Genomic DNA, 19,383 nt, shown 5'->3' with positions numbered 1-19,383 from the left:
ACCATTAAGGAATAAATCTCCTCTGTTCTTCCTCTCCAAAAGTATACTTTTTTTTTATAAGCATGGTGGCTGGAGATGGGAAGAACATCTGATGAGAACAGTCCAGCACATGTGAAGGTCACCAAATGTACATAATGTTGCTGGTCACTTGCTTACATCCATGAATTCTTATCAATTTAATTCATTCCCTCAAATTCATTCAACCTCCCTGTCATCATAGCCTCATTATAAATTCTTTATGCATGATAAAATTATTCACACATGTTTTTTATTACAAATCTTACTATTGTTTTTTTTTTTCATGAAGCATGCACGTCTGCATGAGGGAGAAATCGTTACATTTAATTAGGCTGAAGACATGTACACTGCCTTCTAAATAATATTCAAATGCATGAGACCAGTTTAATGCAAGCATTTTTTCAGTCCCTTTCACTTCAGTGCCATTCAGTTAAACAGGACTGAAAAAAGTTGGCTTACAACCCATTTTTTTAAAAGAAAAGAGTTATCATAAAACAAAATGAATAAGTTAAAAGGTATTCACAGTACAAGTTTCCAACTAAACTATTCTGTCTATAGAAACAAAATAGATATACATCCCCCCACCCAGCTACAGAAATACAGTTCTTTAATTAAATGAAATATGCAGTAGCAAAGGGAAGAGGAAGGGACCTAAAAACTGTGTCCCAATCCTGGCAGCTTTCAGATGGGTGAACTCCAACTCCCAGAATTCCCCAGGCAGCAGGGGCAGACTGGGGAATTCTGGGAGTTGACGTCCACACATCTGAAAGCTGCCAAGGTTGAGACACATTGGCTTAAAAGAAAGGAAAGAAACACAAGACATCAATTCAAAATGTTGAACACTGTAAGATATTGCAATATGAGCTCTCTTTGACAGTGACCAGCCTCTCCATCGGAGCAGTGGGAGGCGGTTCCTGAAAGAGAGCGCAAGAAATGAATACTGCGTCAAGAAGCAGGCATGCACTTGCCGTGATCATTCAATGCATTTAGCAATTTATCTCTAGATGGTGGCGTAAACACAAGAACCAGGCAGTGTTTCCAAATCAAACCATGGGGATGGCTACAGGTTGATCAAGCTTTCCGAGGCAGCGAAGTGAGGGCATAACGCCATATTTGGATTCTGCAGCTGCCTGATAATCCGTTTGTGGAATTTCTCTCGCACCCGGTTGAACTCCATTATGTCCAGGGGATCCTCTTCAATCCAGAATTTATGAAATTCATGCATCAAGTAGCCTATGGGGACAAAAAGTCAACCGAGTTTTGAATTCAAGTGAATCGGGGTTTTCCTTTGGTGCGTAAACAGTTTTGCTATTCTTCTTCTAAATGTAACGTAATCCAAATGTCATTGAATCAGGGGTGGGCTGCTAGGGGTTTGCAGGGCTACGGGAAAACCTCTAGCTAAGATTCTGTGAAATTCGGAGAACCTCCAAATCCTACTCCTGGCTGGCCCCTCCCACCCAGCCCCTCCCAGGAGTCCCCACACGGCCCATTTTGGATGCAGGTAAGAACAGAGCGCGCATGGAGGCTCAGGGAGGGCGAAAAAAGGCCCTACTGGAAGTTCGGGAAAGCCAATTTCCAGCCCCCAGAGAGCCTCCGGAGCCTGGGGAGGCCATTTTCATCCTCCTGAATGCTCGAGAAAAACCTCCGGAGCCCAGAGAGGGCAAAACTACCCCCCTCTGTGGTGCAGGAGGCCGGTTCCACCACAAAACCGCGTTCGACTAAACCGCGCTCGACGAAACCGCGTAGCTGTCATCAACAGCGCGACAACAGCACGGAGACAGAAGCACGGTGTAAACGCTAAACCTAAAATTAACCCCTAAACCTAAACCTAACCCCTCTAAACCTAATCCTAATCCTAAACCTAACCCTTAACCTAACCCTAAACCTAACCCTAACCCTTAACCTAACCCTAAACCTAATCCTAATCCTAATCCTAACCTAACCCTAACCCTTAACCTAACCCTAAACCTAACCCTAAACCTAACCCTTACCTTAAGTTGAATTGGCTTGCTTTCAAAGCGCTATTTAAAGCGCCCTTCTTTCTCCGCGCTCGCTGTTGTCGCCCTGTTGATGACGTCAGTGACGCGGTTTAATCGGGCGCGGCTTAGTCAAGCGCGGTTTTGTCATGCTACGCAGGAGGCCGACTAGGCCATGCCCAGCCAGCAACTGGGCAGAGACCCCGTTGGTAAAATTTTCGAAGCCCACCCCTGCATTGACTTTCTTTGGCAATAGTATGGACGTGGGAGAATGTGAAACCACACAGAGAGAAGGAAGCGTGGCTGAAAACAAGACAGCCCAGGTGGGTTCTTGTAAATCTCTTCTCTCATGCCCACAAGACAGATGAAAAGGACTAGTTTGGAATTTTTTTTTTAAATGCAGGTAGAATTACAGACATGTTAACGATGCAGTATTTTAGTGCACGTAATTACTTTTTCACCTTTTCCAGGTGAAAAAGTAATTTTCCACCTTTTCCGCCTTTTTTTTATCGAAGTCCCAAAGGTGCCTTTTTTCCCCAAGAGGCAACCGGACTTTCTGTTTTTTTCTTTGAAGATGTTTCGCTTCTCACCCAAGAAGCTTCTTCAGCTCTGAAACTCTTTCAGCTTCTTGGATGGGAAGCAAAATTGTCTTCAAAGAAAAACCAGGAAGCCCAATTGCCTCTTGAAAAAAAAAAAACCACCTTTGGGACAATCATGACCTGGATGAATGAGAACTTCCATAGACTTTTTTTAAAAACCAGAGGTATTGTGTTTCATGCCAACAAATTTTTTTTTGTTATCATTCTTATTATCACTCTTGCTCCAAGAGGCGTTGGCTTTTTCTTCAGTGCAATTTTTCTAGGTAAGAACAAAAATCAAAACCAAACAGCAAAGTTATTGTTTTAAACCATTGTTTTAAACTGTGCATTATAACACTGCATTTGCATGAACCTATAATCCAAGCATATTAATTTGGGGAAAATGAAATATAATCCCGGCTGGAATTCTGAAAGAACACGCTACAAAGATAATTTAAAAACTTCATTTCTAATAAAATGAGGGTAGGAAAAAACAAAAGCTGTGTTCCCCCTCTCAAAGTATGTTTGCAAAGGTATCCCCCAACTTTATCCAAACAGCATTAAAAAAAACTCTCTAAATTTGAGACTAACAACATTATCCTTTCAAATTATGTTTCAAGCAGAATCTGTATCAAACTAGCAATGTAGGAAGCCTTCAAAAGCAACACAAGAGTCTCGTTTGAATAAACTATATGAAACCAAAGATATGGATGGAAAATGTACATCTCTAGCCAATGGAGAACGGTTGCGCACAGGAATTTTCAATACAGGTATGGCAGCCATTTCAATCAGGGGAAAAGGAAATATAAATGCCGAACCAATAGTTCTTCCAAGAGACCAAGAAGTTCCAGAATATATGATGTATATTGGTGTTTCTCAACCTTGGTAACTTGAAGATGTTTGGACTTCATATTCCAGAATTTCCCAGCCAGCACTGACAGACAGACAGACAGACAGACACACACACACACAGTGTCTCTCTCTCTCTCTCTCCCTCCCTCCCTTCCTCCTTTTGGCAAGTTTATAATTCATAGTTCTTGATTTATGATCCATCACTTAGTGACTATTTGAAGTGCTGTCACAGCCCAGAAAATCTATTTACTGCCCAGATTCAAAGTTCTGATAGCCAGGCCTCCGTGCAGTCGCATGGTCATATTTTGTGTGCTCTGCCTCTGGCCGGCATTTGCAGCTATATGCAGGGTCCTGACGTCCCATGACTGTGATTTATGACTTTTTTGCTGGTGTTTACTTGTGATTTCTGGCAAAAAGCTCCCAGAGTCATTTGGTTAAGTTGGACTATAGAAACTGAAAGAATGAATGAATGAATGAAAGAATGAAAAAAAAAAAAAACCAGAATGAGTTGTGGGTTCATTTGACAGCAGCTCCATTCATTTAATGGCCAAGCCATTTTGCTGCAAAAAAAGATTGTAAAATCAGGTTCAGTCATATGGTGACCTATTTAATGACTGCCATGACTTGCGAGCATAATGGCAGGTTCAATTGTAGTCGTTAGGTCAAGAGCTACCTATATGCATGTTCCATTTTGAAAGTACTGTATGCATCAACCCTTCGTATCTAACGGTTCACCGACAAATGTGCGTTTGACAAATGCGCGCCGATGAAACTGCGCCAACGAAACCGTGCCCGCCATCAACAAACAACATAATGGGACGCGAAAACAATGTTATAATCCTAACCCTAACCCTTTATAATGTTGTTTTCGCGTCCCATTATGTTGTTTGTTGATGGCGGGCGCGGTTTCGTCGGCGCGCATTTGACGGGTCACGGTATCTAACAATTTTAAATAAAGAGAAACTGGGAGACCCAAAAAATTCTTCTTCAGTTGTTACTGGTGATGGCTAAGCTTCACACAGGAAAATGCAATACCAGCCAGTGGGAATGAATGAATGCAACATTAGTCAGAATTTGACCTGATTGCTTCAAAGCAATATCAATGTGTTTGGCATTAGTCAAAAGGTACCCAAGGAGACATTTTGAAAAAAAAAGATTTGAAATGCCTGACTTCTTTCTCTTGAAACCTGGCTTTGCTTAGTGAATGGAAGCTATCACAGCTTGGGCTGAAACAACAAAGGAATTATGTGATATGTTGAAATCCTAAGGAAGCCAAAGTCCATGTTATTACAGAAAGAGTAGGAAGGGGCAGAATCGGAAGAGGAGTTAAAAATGAGTGTTTGATGGTGGCAGAAATAAAACAGCACCATCTGCTGGCCTTGGCAAATCATAACAACGTGTTGTCCAATGTCACATTTTTATTTATTTATTTATTTGTTTTGTCAAGCGTGTATAAGATAATAGATATAAGTATATGCAAGATTATGAATACATGAAATGGATACGAATAAATAGGATTGTTAGGAATGGGACAGTTGGGGCACTTATGCATGCTCCTTAAAGACCTCTTAGGAGTGGGGTGAGGTCAACAGTAAACTGTCTAAGGTTAAAGTTATGGGGGTTTGGGAAAGAAACTACAGAGTCAGGTAACGCATTCCAGGCATTGACCTCTCTGTTGCTGAAGTCATATTTTCTGCAACTGAGTTTGGTATGGTTTTGGTACACAATAGATGCAAACCTTAAGTTTGTATCTTGTGTGCTCATGTATGGTTGTGGTTGAAGCTGAAGTAGTCATTGACAGGTAGAACACTGTAGTATATAATGTTATGTACTACGCTTAGGTCAGACTGAAGGCGGCATAGTTCTAAGTTGTCTAAGCCCAAAATTTCAAAGCTGGTGGCATAAGGTATTCTGGGCAAGTCATCCTGAATAATGTTAAAAATTCTCCAACACTCACAAAGGATTTAATCATCAAACAATACATGGAAAAGTAGGATCTGGGGGACATTTCAAAACTGGGCTGGTTTTTTTTTTTTTGTTTTTTTTTGAGACAAATCAACTTTAGTTAACATGGGGAAAATGTTCATTTATTATGAGATTTTGCATAAAATTAATTGGCTTATTTTTGAAACAGATCTACTACTGCCATATATTGGTCATTCTAAGAACCTAATATTAGTTTTAATATAAAGCATATATTTAGCCAATGGAATGCAACAATACTTCATGTAATTAATCCCTTGTGATTTGAAGAAAAATTGTGTGCATGCATGCATGCATACACAAATGCAATCATTCTCTTACGCAGAGAAATCCCGCCCTCACACACAAATACTCACAAAATGTTTGCTGGAAATGGGGTAACGTTGGCGCTTCTGGAGCAACATTGTAGAAATGTGTCTTCAGAGCACCGCTCACGAGCAGGTTGTATGCAAGTTCTGTTATGTTGATGCCAACAATAGCAAAGGAATATCTGCGAGAAATATAGAAATGGGATTGTAAGGAATGAAACCAAAGCAGATGGAACTATGACATCGAGAAAATCCACAGTCATTTCTCTCCAAAAAGTCATATTAAATGGTTTATTTTTTCAGTTGCAATTCCATGCCATTACAAAAGTCTGAATTTGCCATATTTTGTTGAACGTCTACTTCCTGTCTCATGCTACTTTTCAATATCATAGCATGATTGGCAAAGAGTATAGCAATAGCACTTAGACTTATATGCTGCTTTACGGTGCTTTTATAGCCCTCTCTAAGCGGTTTACAGAGTCAGCATGTTGCCCCCAACAATCTTGGTCCTTATTTTACCCACGTCTGAAGGATGGAAGGCTGAGTCCACCTTGAGCCCGGTAAGAACTGATCTGCCAAATTGCAGGTAACTGGCAGTCAGCAGAAGTAGCCTGAAATACTGCACTCTAATCACTGTACCACCATGGCTCAGTATACAGGTAGCCCTCAACTTACTATCATTCATTTAACAACTACAGTAATGACAGTGCTGAAAAATGGACTTACAACCAGTCCTCCCATTTATGAACACTGCAGCATCTCTGCAGTCACAGAGTTTTCCACGCTAGTCTTTTAAACTGGAGGCAATGTACACAGTTTCCCTTCATTGTATCCCTCCCACAACAGTGGACTGAGAGTGAGAATAACTAACTCAAAATCATCCAGTGAACTTTCTTGCTGAAGGGTGGACCTGAATTTGTTCTAGTCCATCATGGTAACCACTAGTCCATGGTCACTCCTCAATGGAGGACAGCACGGAGCTTATTAAAATCAACAGCTAAGCAGAGTGTTCTTATCACATTGCACATCTTATCTCATCAATCATGCGCCGAGGTGGCGCAGTAGGTAGAGTGCAGTACTGCAGGCTACTTCAGCTGACTGTTATCTGCAGTTCGGCGGTTCAAATCTCACCAGGCTCAAGGTTGACTCAGCCTTCCATCCTTCCGAGGTGGGTAAAATGAGCACCCAGACTGTTGGGGGCAATATGCTGACTCTGTAAACCGCTTAGAGAGGGCTGAAAGCCCTATGAAGCGGTATATAAGTCTAACTGCTATTGCTATTGCTATCATCATCTCCTTTTAACGACCCCGTAATCCCTTGTGGGGTGGAGTCTGGGCAACTGAACAGAGCTGAGTGTTTACTGGCCAGATGCCCTTCCTGCCACCAATGTGGAGTTATATTCAGCAGACATATTCTCAACCTGCCCAGAGAGAGAAATATCTGCCTCTACCAGTGGTGGGATTCAAATAATTTAATAACTGGTTCTCTGCCCTAATGACCATCTGGGTAGGTGTGGCGCGGTGGTCATGTGACTGGGTGGGCGTGGCCAACTCAAGGTCACTCAGGTCAATGGCCGCTTCGCCTTAGCTGTGGCAATGTAATAAGGGTTAACCAGAGTGGCAGTTTCTGTAAGCAGGTCAATAAAGATTAGGCTAGAAACAACACTAGAATGTTTCCTTCCTGCCTTCCTTGCAGGATTAGCCCTGTAAAGTGGAAAAAAACAAAAGGAGATTTCTTCCAACAACCGATTCTCCAAACTGCTTAGAAAGTTACCAACCGGTTCTCCCGAATAGGTGCGAACTGGCTGAATCCCACCACTGGCCTCTACCTAGGATCAAACTCACAGCCTCCTGATTGTAAGGGGAGAGCTCCACCTCTAGACCATCCCACCATCTCATCTTATCTCATCAATGTCTTCAAAAAAATGTACTGCACGAAGCAGAGGTATTTCTAGAAGATAAGAAATCTCTTCCTACAATTCTATGAAAAGCAGAGATTTAATTACAAAGTTATCAGCAAACAAGGATGATTTTAATGAGATTTCATGTTTGGAGTACGGCACTTACCCAATAGCTTTATCAAACTTTTTCTTCTCCCACTCAGTCTTGCTATATTTGCTGAAAAAGTTAATTAAAGGAATGGTTTACAAATTAAAAAATGGTTTTCTCCCTACAGTATGCCACCACAGTGGAAAAGCTAATCGCTAGCATTTTATTCTCTCTTTGGAGTTGGGTTTTAAAGCATTTTAAAATGCTTTTAAATGATTGATCCTCTTTGTGTCAGAGACACTGATCCTTCAGGCAGCCTAAAAATTAAAGTACCCTGAGGAGAAGGGAAAAATGTAAGTGTTCTATATTTCTTTCACATTTTTGCAAGACTGACTGCAGCCTAAGGCAGGTAAGACAAATCATTTGAAAAAGTAAGAGAAAATAATATCTTCTTATTGGAAGGAGAAAAGAGGAAAATGTACTGCCTTCATGTGGAATTGTTTTTAAATATCTGAAAACTAGTTTACATTTGATGCCCGGCATTCCTAATAATGTGTTCATCTGATTTTGAAAAGGTAAAGATTCCCCTCACACATACGTGTTAGTCGTTTCCGACTCTAGGGGGCGGTGCTCATCTCGGTTTCGAAGCCAAAGAGCCAGCGCTGTCCGAAGATGTCTCCGTGGTCATGTGGCTGGCATGATTAAAAGCCGAAGGCACAAAAGTGATTCCTATTTTTCTACTTGCATGTTTTATGTGTTTTCGAACTGCTGCATTGGCAGAAGCTGGGACAAGTAACGGAGCTCACTCCCTTATGCGGTGCTAGGGATTCAAACTGTCAAACTGCCGACCTTACTGATGGACACGCTCAGCCACTGAGCCACTGCATCCCCTACCTTTTGAAAAGTAAATTCCCCTAAACCTGGATGGGAAATCGCAGTTTCAGTATCATTAAAAATAGAAAAATATATGGACAAATAACCCATAATCTCTTAAATCAGGGGTTTCCAACCCCTGGGGTCACGGCCTACTACCAGGCCATGTCTTATCCACAACCGGGCCATGTGAGTTCAACTATCAATCCCACGGCCCGGTTCTCCCCTCCCTCCAGCTGGGTCACTAAACTGCCTTGCGTCCTTAAGCAAGATAGGCTACATCCAGGAGGCTTCTTATGTGAGAAGATTGTTAAAAGAGAAAGGAGTGATTTCGAATCTATTTTACTCCCCCCCACCCCATCTTAACCTGCCTAAAAGGAAAATAAACCCAGCTACAGATCTTATAGATTGTAATGTAATGACTTTCTCTGAATTACTGCGGGGGGGGGGGCACTAAGATGGAGAAGGATGATTATATTATTACAATTTGCATGACAATTATTCAACACAGTGGGAGTGAATAAAGAAAAGATTGTCATTGGTGAAATGGTACAAACTACATATTAAGACATTTTGGATAGTTAAGAGTTAATATTAGAAATGCTCAGTGGGGCTTCAGTAGGGGTTGGACTCCAAAGTCCCTACAACTCTGTAATTCTGTTTCTAGATTACTAATCTTTCAGTTAGAGGGGATGTATTATACAATTTCCCATCTGATCCTCAGGAAGTGCCCCAGAAGTCAACCCAATGGTAGGACTTAAGTCCCCTTGAGGGGACTTACAAACAGGTATGAGAAGAAACCATGGAATCTACTCAAACCTCACAGATGAACAAAATCCTGAAACAGAGAAGAATGTTGAGGCTGTTGAAACTTCCAAGCAGAAGTTTCTCATATGATTAAGGCAAAATGTAGCTTTCCATAACTTAAATGTATTAGAAGAAGACCCTGCCCTCTTAGAAATAACTTTGCATTTTTTTAAATCTGAGAGATCTTCAGAATATTTACACTTTTAAACATACACACACACACCCCAGAGGTGGGTTGCTACCGGTTCGGGTGAACCTGTAGTGGTAATTAGGCCTGGGTCACAGAACTGGCAGCGACCCAGGCTAGCCATGCCACCGAACCAGTTCCCTTGTTGGCCGCTGCCACTGCCGGCATGTTTTTTAGGACTGCCGGCATGTTTTTTAGGACTGCCGGCATGTTTTTTAGCTGCACGCGTGTGCGTGGTTCACAGTAAATTGTTCTGCGCATGCACACGTGCGCAGCTAAAAAACATGTCGGCAGTCCTAAAAAGTGTGCGCAAAGCGAATCGGCAGCAACGTTGGTAGGAGTCCCCCAAAACTTCCATCATGTCATCCTCTTCAGCCTTATCTGTGGTAAGAAAAACATATCTCTTTCTTTCAACTGTTCTTTCTTGGTTCTTTTTATCGCTTGATTTTCTTTGTTGTTTTCACTTGCACCTAGAATATGCAATCACTCCTTTCTCCCTCACCAAGGTCTTCTTGCAAGGAAGCCTTTCAGGGTCTCTAATAATATTAACAATAGGCACCTTGGATGCAATGCCAAAATAACAGGAACACCATCAGCATTGACATCATTAGTCAATTGCAAAGGCAGCTTTACTTGGAAGAGCTTACATCCTGGGATTATACCTTTAACATGATTGAACAAAATGGGTGTGACTCGATAGGTGGACAAAAATGGCAAATCCACTCTAAACACCTGGTAGGCTGTGCAACCACCATCACTACCCCCAATAGTAATTAGTTTATATAATGTCTGACTTTCAGTGGAGCCAACTTCTTGGATATTGTTTTAGTTTATCCCTCCGGATCTCCTTTATGTCTGTTTCCAAACTTTAGTTCAAAGCTTACAAAATAGAAAAGAAATATATGGATATATACCTTATTTCCTCTTTAGTGATTTCCCTTGATTGTGAAAGATGGAAAAAAAGAAAAGACGTAAAAAAAAAAGTCTAAACATGGATTCATGTTCATGGTTTGTTAATGAAATAAATATGTCAAAGCAAGGCATTTTATCCCATCCTCGCCCCAACCCCCAAGTAAAAGAATGCAAGGAAAGCAGAGTATTTCACATCAAGGGGAAAAAAAGGGATGCAAGCTGATCTTTCAAATGATTGATTAGATGCTGTTGCTAATTCCAGCTTCAAACATTACCTATATCTGGGCTGCAGAGAGTCTAAGAGAATTTGCTGAGCTGCAGGTCCATCATGCTCAGCAAAGTATCTAGAAGGGAGAGGGAAAAACACATATACATGACAGGTACATATATACAACACCTGGAACATCTGGATATTCTTAGAATGCACACACAAACCATTCTGAGTGTATAAGACACTGAAACATCCTCTTTCCACTGGATCTCACACAATGGAGTAAATAAAGTAACACTCCTGTCATCTAACCGAATGGTTCTCAATCTGGGTTCCACCACAAATGCGCGAACGACAAAAGCGCGCCTCACTAAACCGCGGTGACAAAACCGCGCGACGAAGGAGCGACGAATGAGCCCTGAAGCGCGCCGACAACAGTGCACCGACAGAAGCGCGATGTAACCTAACCCAAAACCTAACCCTAAACCTAACACTAAACCTAACCCTAACACTAAACCTAACCCTAAACCTTACCTTAACTTAAATTGCGCTTCTGTTGAGGCGCTGTTGTCGGCGCACTTTTGACATTGCGGTTTTAGCGCCGCGGTTTTGTCGGCGTGCTTATGACATTCGCGCTTTTGTCGGGTCACGCTCAATCTGTGGTCTGTGGACCTGGAGGGCCACGATGTCGTCAAGGGGGTACGTGAAGGCTTGAAGAAATGTTATGATTTAAATCTTGGAATTAAATCTTGAGAGTCCATAACCACAAAAGATGTTAAGAGGGTCCATGGCAGTGGTGAAATTCAATTTTTTCTTTACTACCGGTTCTGTGGGCATGGCTTGGTGGGCATGGCAGGAGAAGGATACTGCAAAATACCCATTCCTTCCCCACTCCAGGGGGAAGGATATTGCAAAATCTCCATTCCCACCCCACTCTGGGGCCAGCCAGAGATGGTATTTGCCGGTTCTCCGAACTACTCAAAATTTCCGCTACCGGTTCTCCAGAACCTGCTGAATTTCACCTCTGGTCCATGATGAAGAAAAGACTGAGAACAGCTGATCTAACCAAATATATACCAGGAACTACCCTTAACTGAAGTATCAAATCATTATCTATGAGCACCATGGATGGAAAAGAGAGATTTGATATTCCTATTTAAAAAAAACAACCGCTGACATTGTAATTTGTAAAAAGTTAGCACCCACCCCTCTCCTAGAAAAATGAAATATTTTGAGAAATATTAAAATAGCCAGAATATTATATTTCCCTGGATGATAAAGGAAGAAACATATTTTAAAGACCGAAAGCAACTCCCTGCCCCCAACAGATATTTGGTGCCCATTAAGAAAAACTGGGGCAGCCTATCTACAAGGCAAAAGACCTCCAACTCCAGGGTGATGGGATTAAGACATGACCCATGACATAATAGCATTAATCCGTCTAGCAGCAGAGCTCACCACATGGCACAATCTCCTAAGGACATTGCATCAGCTAACCTTCAACTAAACCTGGGAGCTCAGACAACCTCAGCTATGACCTGCATAGCCCCATGGGAATCTGTCAGGAGCCAATAGGAGACATATTCTTGCACAGGAACAGGCAGCTCAAATCCAAAGCCTAAGAGAAGATATAAAAGCCCCTCATTCTCAACTCCATGTGGTCAGCTGCCCAGAAGCCATGTGGTTCTGCTTCATTAAGCCATCTTTCCCATCGGTCCCCATGTTTCCAGTGTCTTTCTCCCGCCTTGGAATTGAACCAGATGCATATTTCTCACAACAAATGGTTGTGTTTGAAAACTAAACCCCGTTTTACTACATTGTAAGTGCTGTCGTGTTGATTTAAACAAATTATCATCTACATAGGGACGGATAGTTGCAATGAACTGAAGTCAGACTACTTAAGTGTTTGAAGAATAGTTTTCTTGACAAAGGCTGGATTTTTTTTTTCCAAAAAAAAAGAGAAAGAAACAAGAGAAAAGGAAGAAAAATACAATTTGTACCTTTTTAATTCATTATGTGAAAGAAACCAAAAATATACTTACAGCAAGTTATACAACCCCAGGAGCCCCATTCCTCTAAAATCTGTTTTAGGATCATCACCTTGGAAACCAATTTCACACCACTGCTTGGAAATCCGAGCTTCCAAAGGAGAATCAGGTTTCAAGCATTTCCACAGCTTTGGAAGTAAAAGAAAATCACAGGTCTATTATAACACATTGCGTGCAATTTTTTTTTAAAAAATCCATCCTTATTGGCTTTGCCTTCATTGTTATGCGCGGTGTTGCAGGATCCTGGGGCGATGTGCCAGCTAAAAATCAGCAAGTCTTCCTCCTTGACACTGCAAACATTTCAAACATGGCTCCTGGGAAATCTGATTTGCTTTAATACAGAAATGGTGCAAGAATCCTGATCAGGCCTCCATAGTTATTTTCTCTAGCTTGGCACAAACCTCTAGGGCAAAGCTGCAAATCATAGAATGGCTGTAAACACCATTAGCGGTAAAGGGAATTTTTGTTTGCTCCCTTATGCTAATTTTTTAAGAGCATATCAGGACCTGTCATAGTGCAGACTCTGCTGTTCAAAAAATAAAAGGATATTCATGCTTCAGCCAGGGCTTAAGATTCAGATCTAGAATGTTGCTAGAATACCAGGCAAGTAAATGGCTAGAGTGTTTTCAGTTTCAGAGAACTGGTATGGGGGAAAAAAAAACATACTTGGTAAATTTTCATTTACTTTGAAACTTTGTTCAAGTTATTAATTACCAGCATTTGAACTGTGCCCAGGTGCTTGTGGCAACAAATGGACTGGCTGCAAAATAGGTGTTAATCTGCTAAACCAATTAAAGGCAGGCAGGCAGGCAGGCAGCCACAATCTGTGCCAGTGGGAACCTCTGAGTCATCTTCAAGTCAATCCAGTGCAAGTGGAATTGCAGTTATCTAATTGGGAGATGGCAAGAGTCTCTGTCGTCATCATCTTCCATGCCTTCTTTTGCTTATTTGAAAACTGCCCCCAATAAGCGAGACCCCGGGTAATGTAAAACAAAGTAAGAATAAAACAGGGAAAGCTATATAGCGAAAATAGAATATCATAATAAGGGTTCTCTATAGTTGTTCAAGGCCAAAGACGGAGTGGGATAAAGGAGATGTAGGAGCTGTCTAGGCTGAGCCTGAGGGCAGGGTCAAATGCATCATCAGCGTGGAATCTCTAAACCCCTGTAAGAGACGTAAATCCAATTCCCCTTGAAGTCCACTTGATTCTTATCTGGCACCAATTTGCCTTGACTATTAGTAACACCACTTTATAATGCCTTGACAAATGGCTAGCCAACATCTTCTTAAAGACTTCCAGTGTTGGGGCTTTCACAACTTCTGGAGGCAAGCTGTTCCACTGATTAATTGTTCTTATGTCTTATGTCTATAACTTGTTTGTTATCCCTTCCCCCTTGAATTGTGAGCCGCCCTGAGTCCCCTCAGGGAGAAGGGCGGCATACAAATAAACTAATTCTAATTCTAATTCTAACTGTCAGGAAATTTCTCCTCAGTTCTAAGTTGCTTTTTTCCTTGGTTAGTTTCCACCCATTGCTTCTTGTTCTGCCCTCAGGTGCCTTGGAGAATAGTTTGACTCCCTCTTCTTTGTGGCAACCCCTGGGATATTGGAACACTGCTTTAAATTAAATTAATCTTTAATTTAAGAGGTAACTTTCTGGCAGTGAAAGTTGATCAGCTGTGGAGTCTCTTTACTATAAAAAAGTTGTGTTCTTCTGAGAGATTTTTAAATAAAGGAAGCCGTAATGAATGGAATGGAGTGGAGTGGAATAGAATGGAATAGAATGAATAGAATAGAACAGTATAGAATAGAATGATTTATTGGCCATATTATGCTCTCAAAAGTCAGGTTTTCCCCATTTTATCCTTTATTTTCCTATTTCTCATAATCTTGGTTATACTAATTTTAACAATACCACATCATTGCCTGCAGTCTTTGGAAGCTAAATAAGCAAAATCTTCCCAGTCAGTTTAAAAGCTCTCCTATCCCTCAATGAGTTTAGGAAGAACTTTTTATCAATACTCTTGAGTGTGTAACTTTATTCAAGGCCTTCTTAAGAGATAAAGCTGGTTTGTAAGCATAGCTCCAGCGCATACCTTCAGAAGCATTTCTTCATGCTGACCCTCTTCAGAGTCATACGGCTCTCGACGCAGCTTTTCCACCTCTGCAATCAGATTTCTGTAGCCGACAATCTGCAAAAGGCAGGCCTGCAGAGATACACTAAGCCTAAATTGAAAAGATAAGGCGAAGAACACGGCACACTCAGTAATTCAGCTCTGTGAGATTTGTACTATTTTAGTATAGAATGGTGGCCTATTTCTTTTCTTTTTTTTCCCCTGGATGATCAGCATTTTTTGAGACAATGTGTACTACTCAAGAATCTGACTTTCTTTGCATTCTGCCTGCTTATTTCAGCGGAAAAGAAACTTTCCGCCTGACTCTAAGGAACTTCTGGACATGCCATCTTTCAATTCATCTTTTCTGTTTTCCTTGACGTTTGTCCTCATAGCTACTGTATTTTTTGGTGTATAAGACACACTCCCGCTCCTTAAAAGTGGGTGGAAATGTCTGTGTGTCTTATACAGCAAATGTTACTGAAGCCCTGCCCACCCGCTGGCCCACATACACCCTTAGATCTGCGTCTTGGAATACTGTCTGTCAGCTGTTCCAGGTTGCAGGGATCACCACTGCCCATCGCAGCCGTCACCATCCATTGCTGCCGCCTGGAACAGGCCACAAATGGTTGGCTTGGAAGCCAAAAATGTAGGTGGCACGGAGGTGACGACGAGCGGGGGCGATCCCGGCAGCCTGGAACAGCTGATAGGTGGTATTTCGGGAGGCCGATCCAATCGCCAATCAGCTGCTCATGCTAAATCAGGCTGGGCTGAAACTGACCAGGCTGTTTGCTATTTGCTGCAAGGAGGCAAATTGCTAGGAGGCAGAGGCAGATATTTTTTTCTTGTTTTCCTCCCCCAAACCTAGGTGCATCTTATAGTCAAAAAAATATGGGTCATTTGTATCCTTCTTGTTTAAGAGGTGGCTTAAAAGAAATATTTTTTTCCTCCTTTTGCTGGGAACAAAAGAATATATTTTGTCTGATTGAAATAAAAACTTATGACATTGCTTCGCTTCTAAGGGAATAACTAAGAACTGAATGTGCACTCTAAGCATTATATATGAAATGATCATTCGATCGTAAAGTGTGATGGTAAAGAATTGGTTCCAGATTAGCACTTGAAATTAAAAACAAGGAATACTTTGAAATATGAAATTTGCTTTATCTATGGTTAAATAACAGAAACATAAGTTAGAACATTTAAAATTATAAGCGAAGGATTAATTTTATCATGAGAGTTTATTATATGTTTATTATCAATATGATTTAGCATCAACAATTCAGTATTAATATTATGTTGAGAAAATATTATTATTATATGATCAGGACTAATGAACATGATGATGATGATGACTATTGTTCAAACTAACTGTAACCAGACAACACACTGTTTATATAGACACTGAAATTGTTGTTCTTTCTTTAAAAATAATATTTGGGAAAAAAAGAATTGGTTCTAGGGAAAGATACAGCTGTGCCCGCTGTTGGGGCGCAATGACTAAAATGCAGTACTGCAGGGTACTTCTGCCGTCTGCCAGCTGTTCGCAGTTCGAGTCTCCACAGGGTCAAGGTTGACTCATCCTTCCAAGGTGGGTAAAATGAGGTCCCAGATTGTTGGGGGCAAGAGGCTGACTCTGTAAACTGCTTAGAGAGGGCTGTAAAGCACTGTAAAGTGCTATATAAGTTTAAGTGCTATTGCTATTGTTGTCCGTCAACAACGTTAGTACAGAAATTATTTACCCAAGATTGTGGTACTGGAGCTCATGAGGGATCATATCAAAGAATTACAGGTAGACTACCTGCAATTCTTGTGACTTACAACCACAGTTGGGACCAGAAATCCATTTGCAAGTTGTTGCAGTTGTAAGTTGAAGCAACCATGTGACGGGACCCCTTTTAGGACATTTTCCATGGTGTTCATTAATCACTAATGTGGTCATTAAGTGAATCATCATTTGCTTAAGCAAATGGTTGTTATGAAACCTTCCAAATGGGTTTTTTTTTTTTACAGGAACTGGCCAAACCAGCAGGATGCAGCAACCGATTGTAAAGGTAATTTGTTGCCAAACACCCAAAATGCAGTCACAGGACCATAACAGAGGGGAATGACATTACAGACCTCGGAAGGATGGAAGGCTGAGTCAACCTTGAGCCCGGTGAGATTCGAACTGCCAAATTGCAGGCAGCTGGCAATCAGCAGAAGTAGCCTGCAGTACTGCATTCTAACCACCGTTCCTCTTAATACCTGTATGTTTCACAAAATGCTTGTCCAAACCTGTACTGTATTGGGAAATGTGTGGGAAAATCAACTTTAAAAGAAATCAAAGAGCTGAAACATTCTCTCCCCCAATGCCCCTTATTTAAAACTTACTGTGGATTTACATCTGGATTAATCTTTTTCAAGTCTATGATGGCATCTACCGTTTTTTCAATTGCATCTGGATGAACACTAATGGAATTTTGGAGCAACTGGAACAAAAGAATTTATCATATATCAGTTTTCCCATAGTAAGTGAAATGCACCAGAAATAAATGACTGAAACTACTACTGAACGTCGTTAACAGGGATATGACCCTGATTTACTTAGGCTTGCATCATACCAAATCATGATTAACTCCACATTGAAATATTTGTAGGGCCTATTTGGGGGTGGGGAGAGGCAAGGGAAGTGTTTTAAAAAATCAAGATGAGAGGTGTATGACGCAATCAAACTCCCCTGCCCCTTTGTAAGCCACGCTTCATGTTATAAAAAGGTGGATGCCATTGGTTTTTGTCCTCCTCATCCCTTAGACGCCCATGTATCACGGGGTCCAATAAAGATATCACCTGTGTTTTTCTAACTGATTAACATTAAAACAGAATAGTAATGAAATTCTTTAATGCACAAGGAACTTTCAAATTTCCATCTCATGAATATTTGACAGCTGTCAAAAGGATATGGGTAGAAAGACCGCTATTTGTTAAGGCAAATCAATGAGCATTGATATTAGCAGGCAATCGATTCCTGAACCTCTAAATATGTGAGGTAAATATCTCAAAGCTATTAAGATATAGAGGTGATATTTTATTTCCTTCCTTTTTACAATCTCGTGTTTTTCAGTTATTTGAAGGTTTCCCTTCAGTCTTGTTTGCGGCTCAGCTTGAATACTGCTTTTGTAATATAGATCACAGACTTAATATTGTTGCACCAAATGAACACAATATAAAGAGAATTTTACCCACCTTGTTTTTTGAATTCCTCAATGATGTCTCTGTTGGGGAAAATATTTTCAAAATGTTAAATTTTTATTACATTTTAGCATGTTTAACAACGTGGCCAATAAGAGTCTTTATGAGACTCTCATAAAGTGGCAAATTTCATTCAATGCCTTTAATTGTGATTAAGGAGGAAACTTTTTCTTAAATGAATACATTTAGAAGATAGCAGGATGAGGACGTCCAGGTGAGAAAAACATGCTTTGCAACAAAACGCAGATAGTCCTCAACTTATGACCACAACTGAGCCCAAAATTTATGTTGTTAAGTGGGTTTTGCCCCATTTTATGATCTTTCTTGCCACAGTTATTAAATGAAATATTCCAGCGAAGTGAATCTTCATTCCCTATTGACTTTGCTTGTCAGAAGGTCACACAAGCTGATCCCATGACACCAGGACACTACAACCGTCATAAATATGAACCAGTTGCCAAGTTGCTGAATTTTGATCACGTGACCACAGGGATGCTGCAACGGTCGTAAGTATGAAAAACAATCGTAAGTTGCTTCCCCCCCGTGCTGTTGTAACTACTAATGGTCACTAAATGAACTGTTATAAGTTGAGGACTTCCTGTATTCTGAAACATTAGTTTTTATGATGATGTATGTATAATAAATAACTTTAAACTAGATTCATATATAATAAATCACTTTAGTCAAGGATTGAGGCAATTAATTAACCGTCAACCAAACAAACAAGTCAACCATTTTATGAGCATGATGAATGAAAATAAAGATTAACAGTTGCCCTAAAGGTGCTTACCAATTTTCAAGGTTCTTTCGGCTCCAGGCTTGATATTATAGCAGATCCTTTGCAGTTCACAGCGTCCGGTCAGTTTCCGCGCCACAAATTTCAGGCAGCGCCATAAGCATTTGCAATAGAAGTACAGGTATACCTGGACAAGCATTCTGTCAAAAGAATCCTCAAAATGAGAATCCAGGAAAGTATTTTTTTTTTTTTGATCAGCAGAATGATCCTTGGTTGGCAACAACATGTCTGAACTTCACTGAATTTAAGAACAATTTTTTTTTTTTTAGGACATGGCTCTAGTTAAGACTGTTAAAAAAAGTTTGGCACGGTAAACAAAGAAGCACGAACACAAAATAAGCGTTCTTGAGAATTGCTAAGGGCTAAAGCAGTGTTTCTCAACCGTGGCAACTTGGAAGATGTCCGGACTTCAACTCCTAGAATTCCCCAGCCAGCGAATGCTGGCTGGGGAATTCTGGGAGTTGAAGTCCGGACATCTTCAAGTTGCCAAGGTTGAGAAACAC

At 40.9% G+C, this 19,383-nt stretch overlaps 1 protein-coding gene across 1 annotated transcript; it reads right to left on the bottom strand.

Annotated features, from left to right (window-relative positions):
* Nucleotides 1–1,078: 1,078 nt before the first annotated feature.
* On the bottom strand, nucleotides 1,079–19,025 carry ELMOD1 (ELMO domain containing 1). Its single transcript, XM_032220273.1, has 10 exons — nucleotides 18,875–19,025; nucleotides 18,079–18,107; nucleotides 17,227–17,324; nucleotides 14,836–14,965; nucleotides 12,736–12,869; nucleotides 10,758–10,826; nucleotides 10,485–10,508; nucleotides 7,782–7,832; nucleotides 5,764–5,897; nucleotides 1,079–1,251 (listed from the first exon to the last, which is right to left on the bottom strand). The coding sequence occupies exons 1-10, from the start codon at nucleotides 19,017–19,019 to the stop codon at nucleotides 1,079–1,081; spliced, it is 987 nt and encodes a 328-aa protein (XP_032076164.1). The 5' UTR covers nucleotides 19,020–19,025.
* Nucleotides 19,026–19,383: the final 358 nt, after the last annotated feature.

This window comes from Thamnophis elegans, chromosome 6, assembly GCF_009769535.1.
Source record: "Thamnophis elegans isolate rThaEle1 chromosome 6, rThaEle1.pri, whole genome shotgun sequence".
NCBI lineage: Eukaryota > Metazoa > Chordata > Lepidosauria > Squamata > Colubridae > Thamnophis > Thamnophis elegans.
Note: the sequence above shows the minus strand (reverse complement) of the source record. Positions and strands in the feature narration are given on the sequence as shown.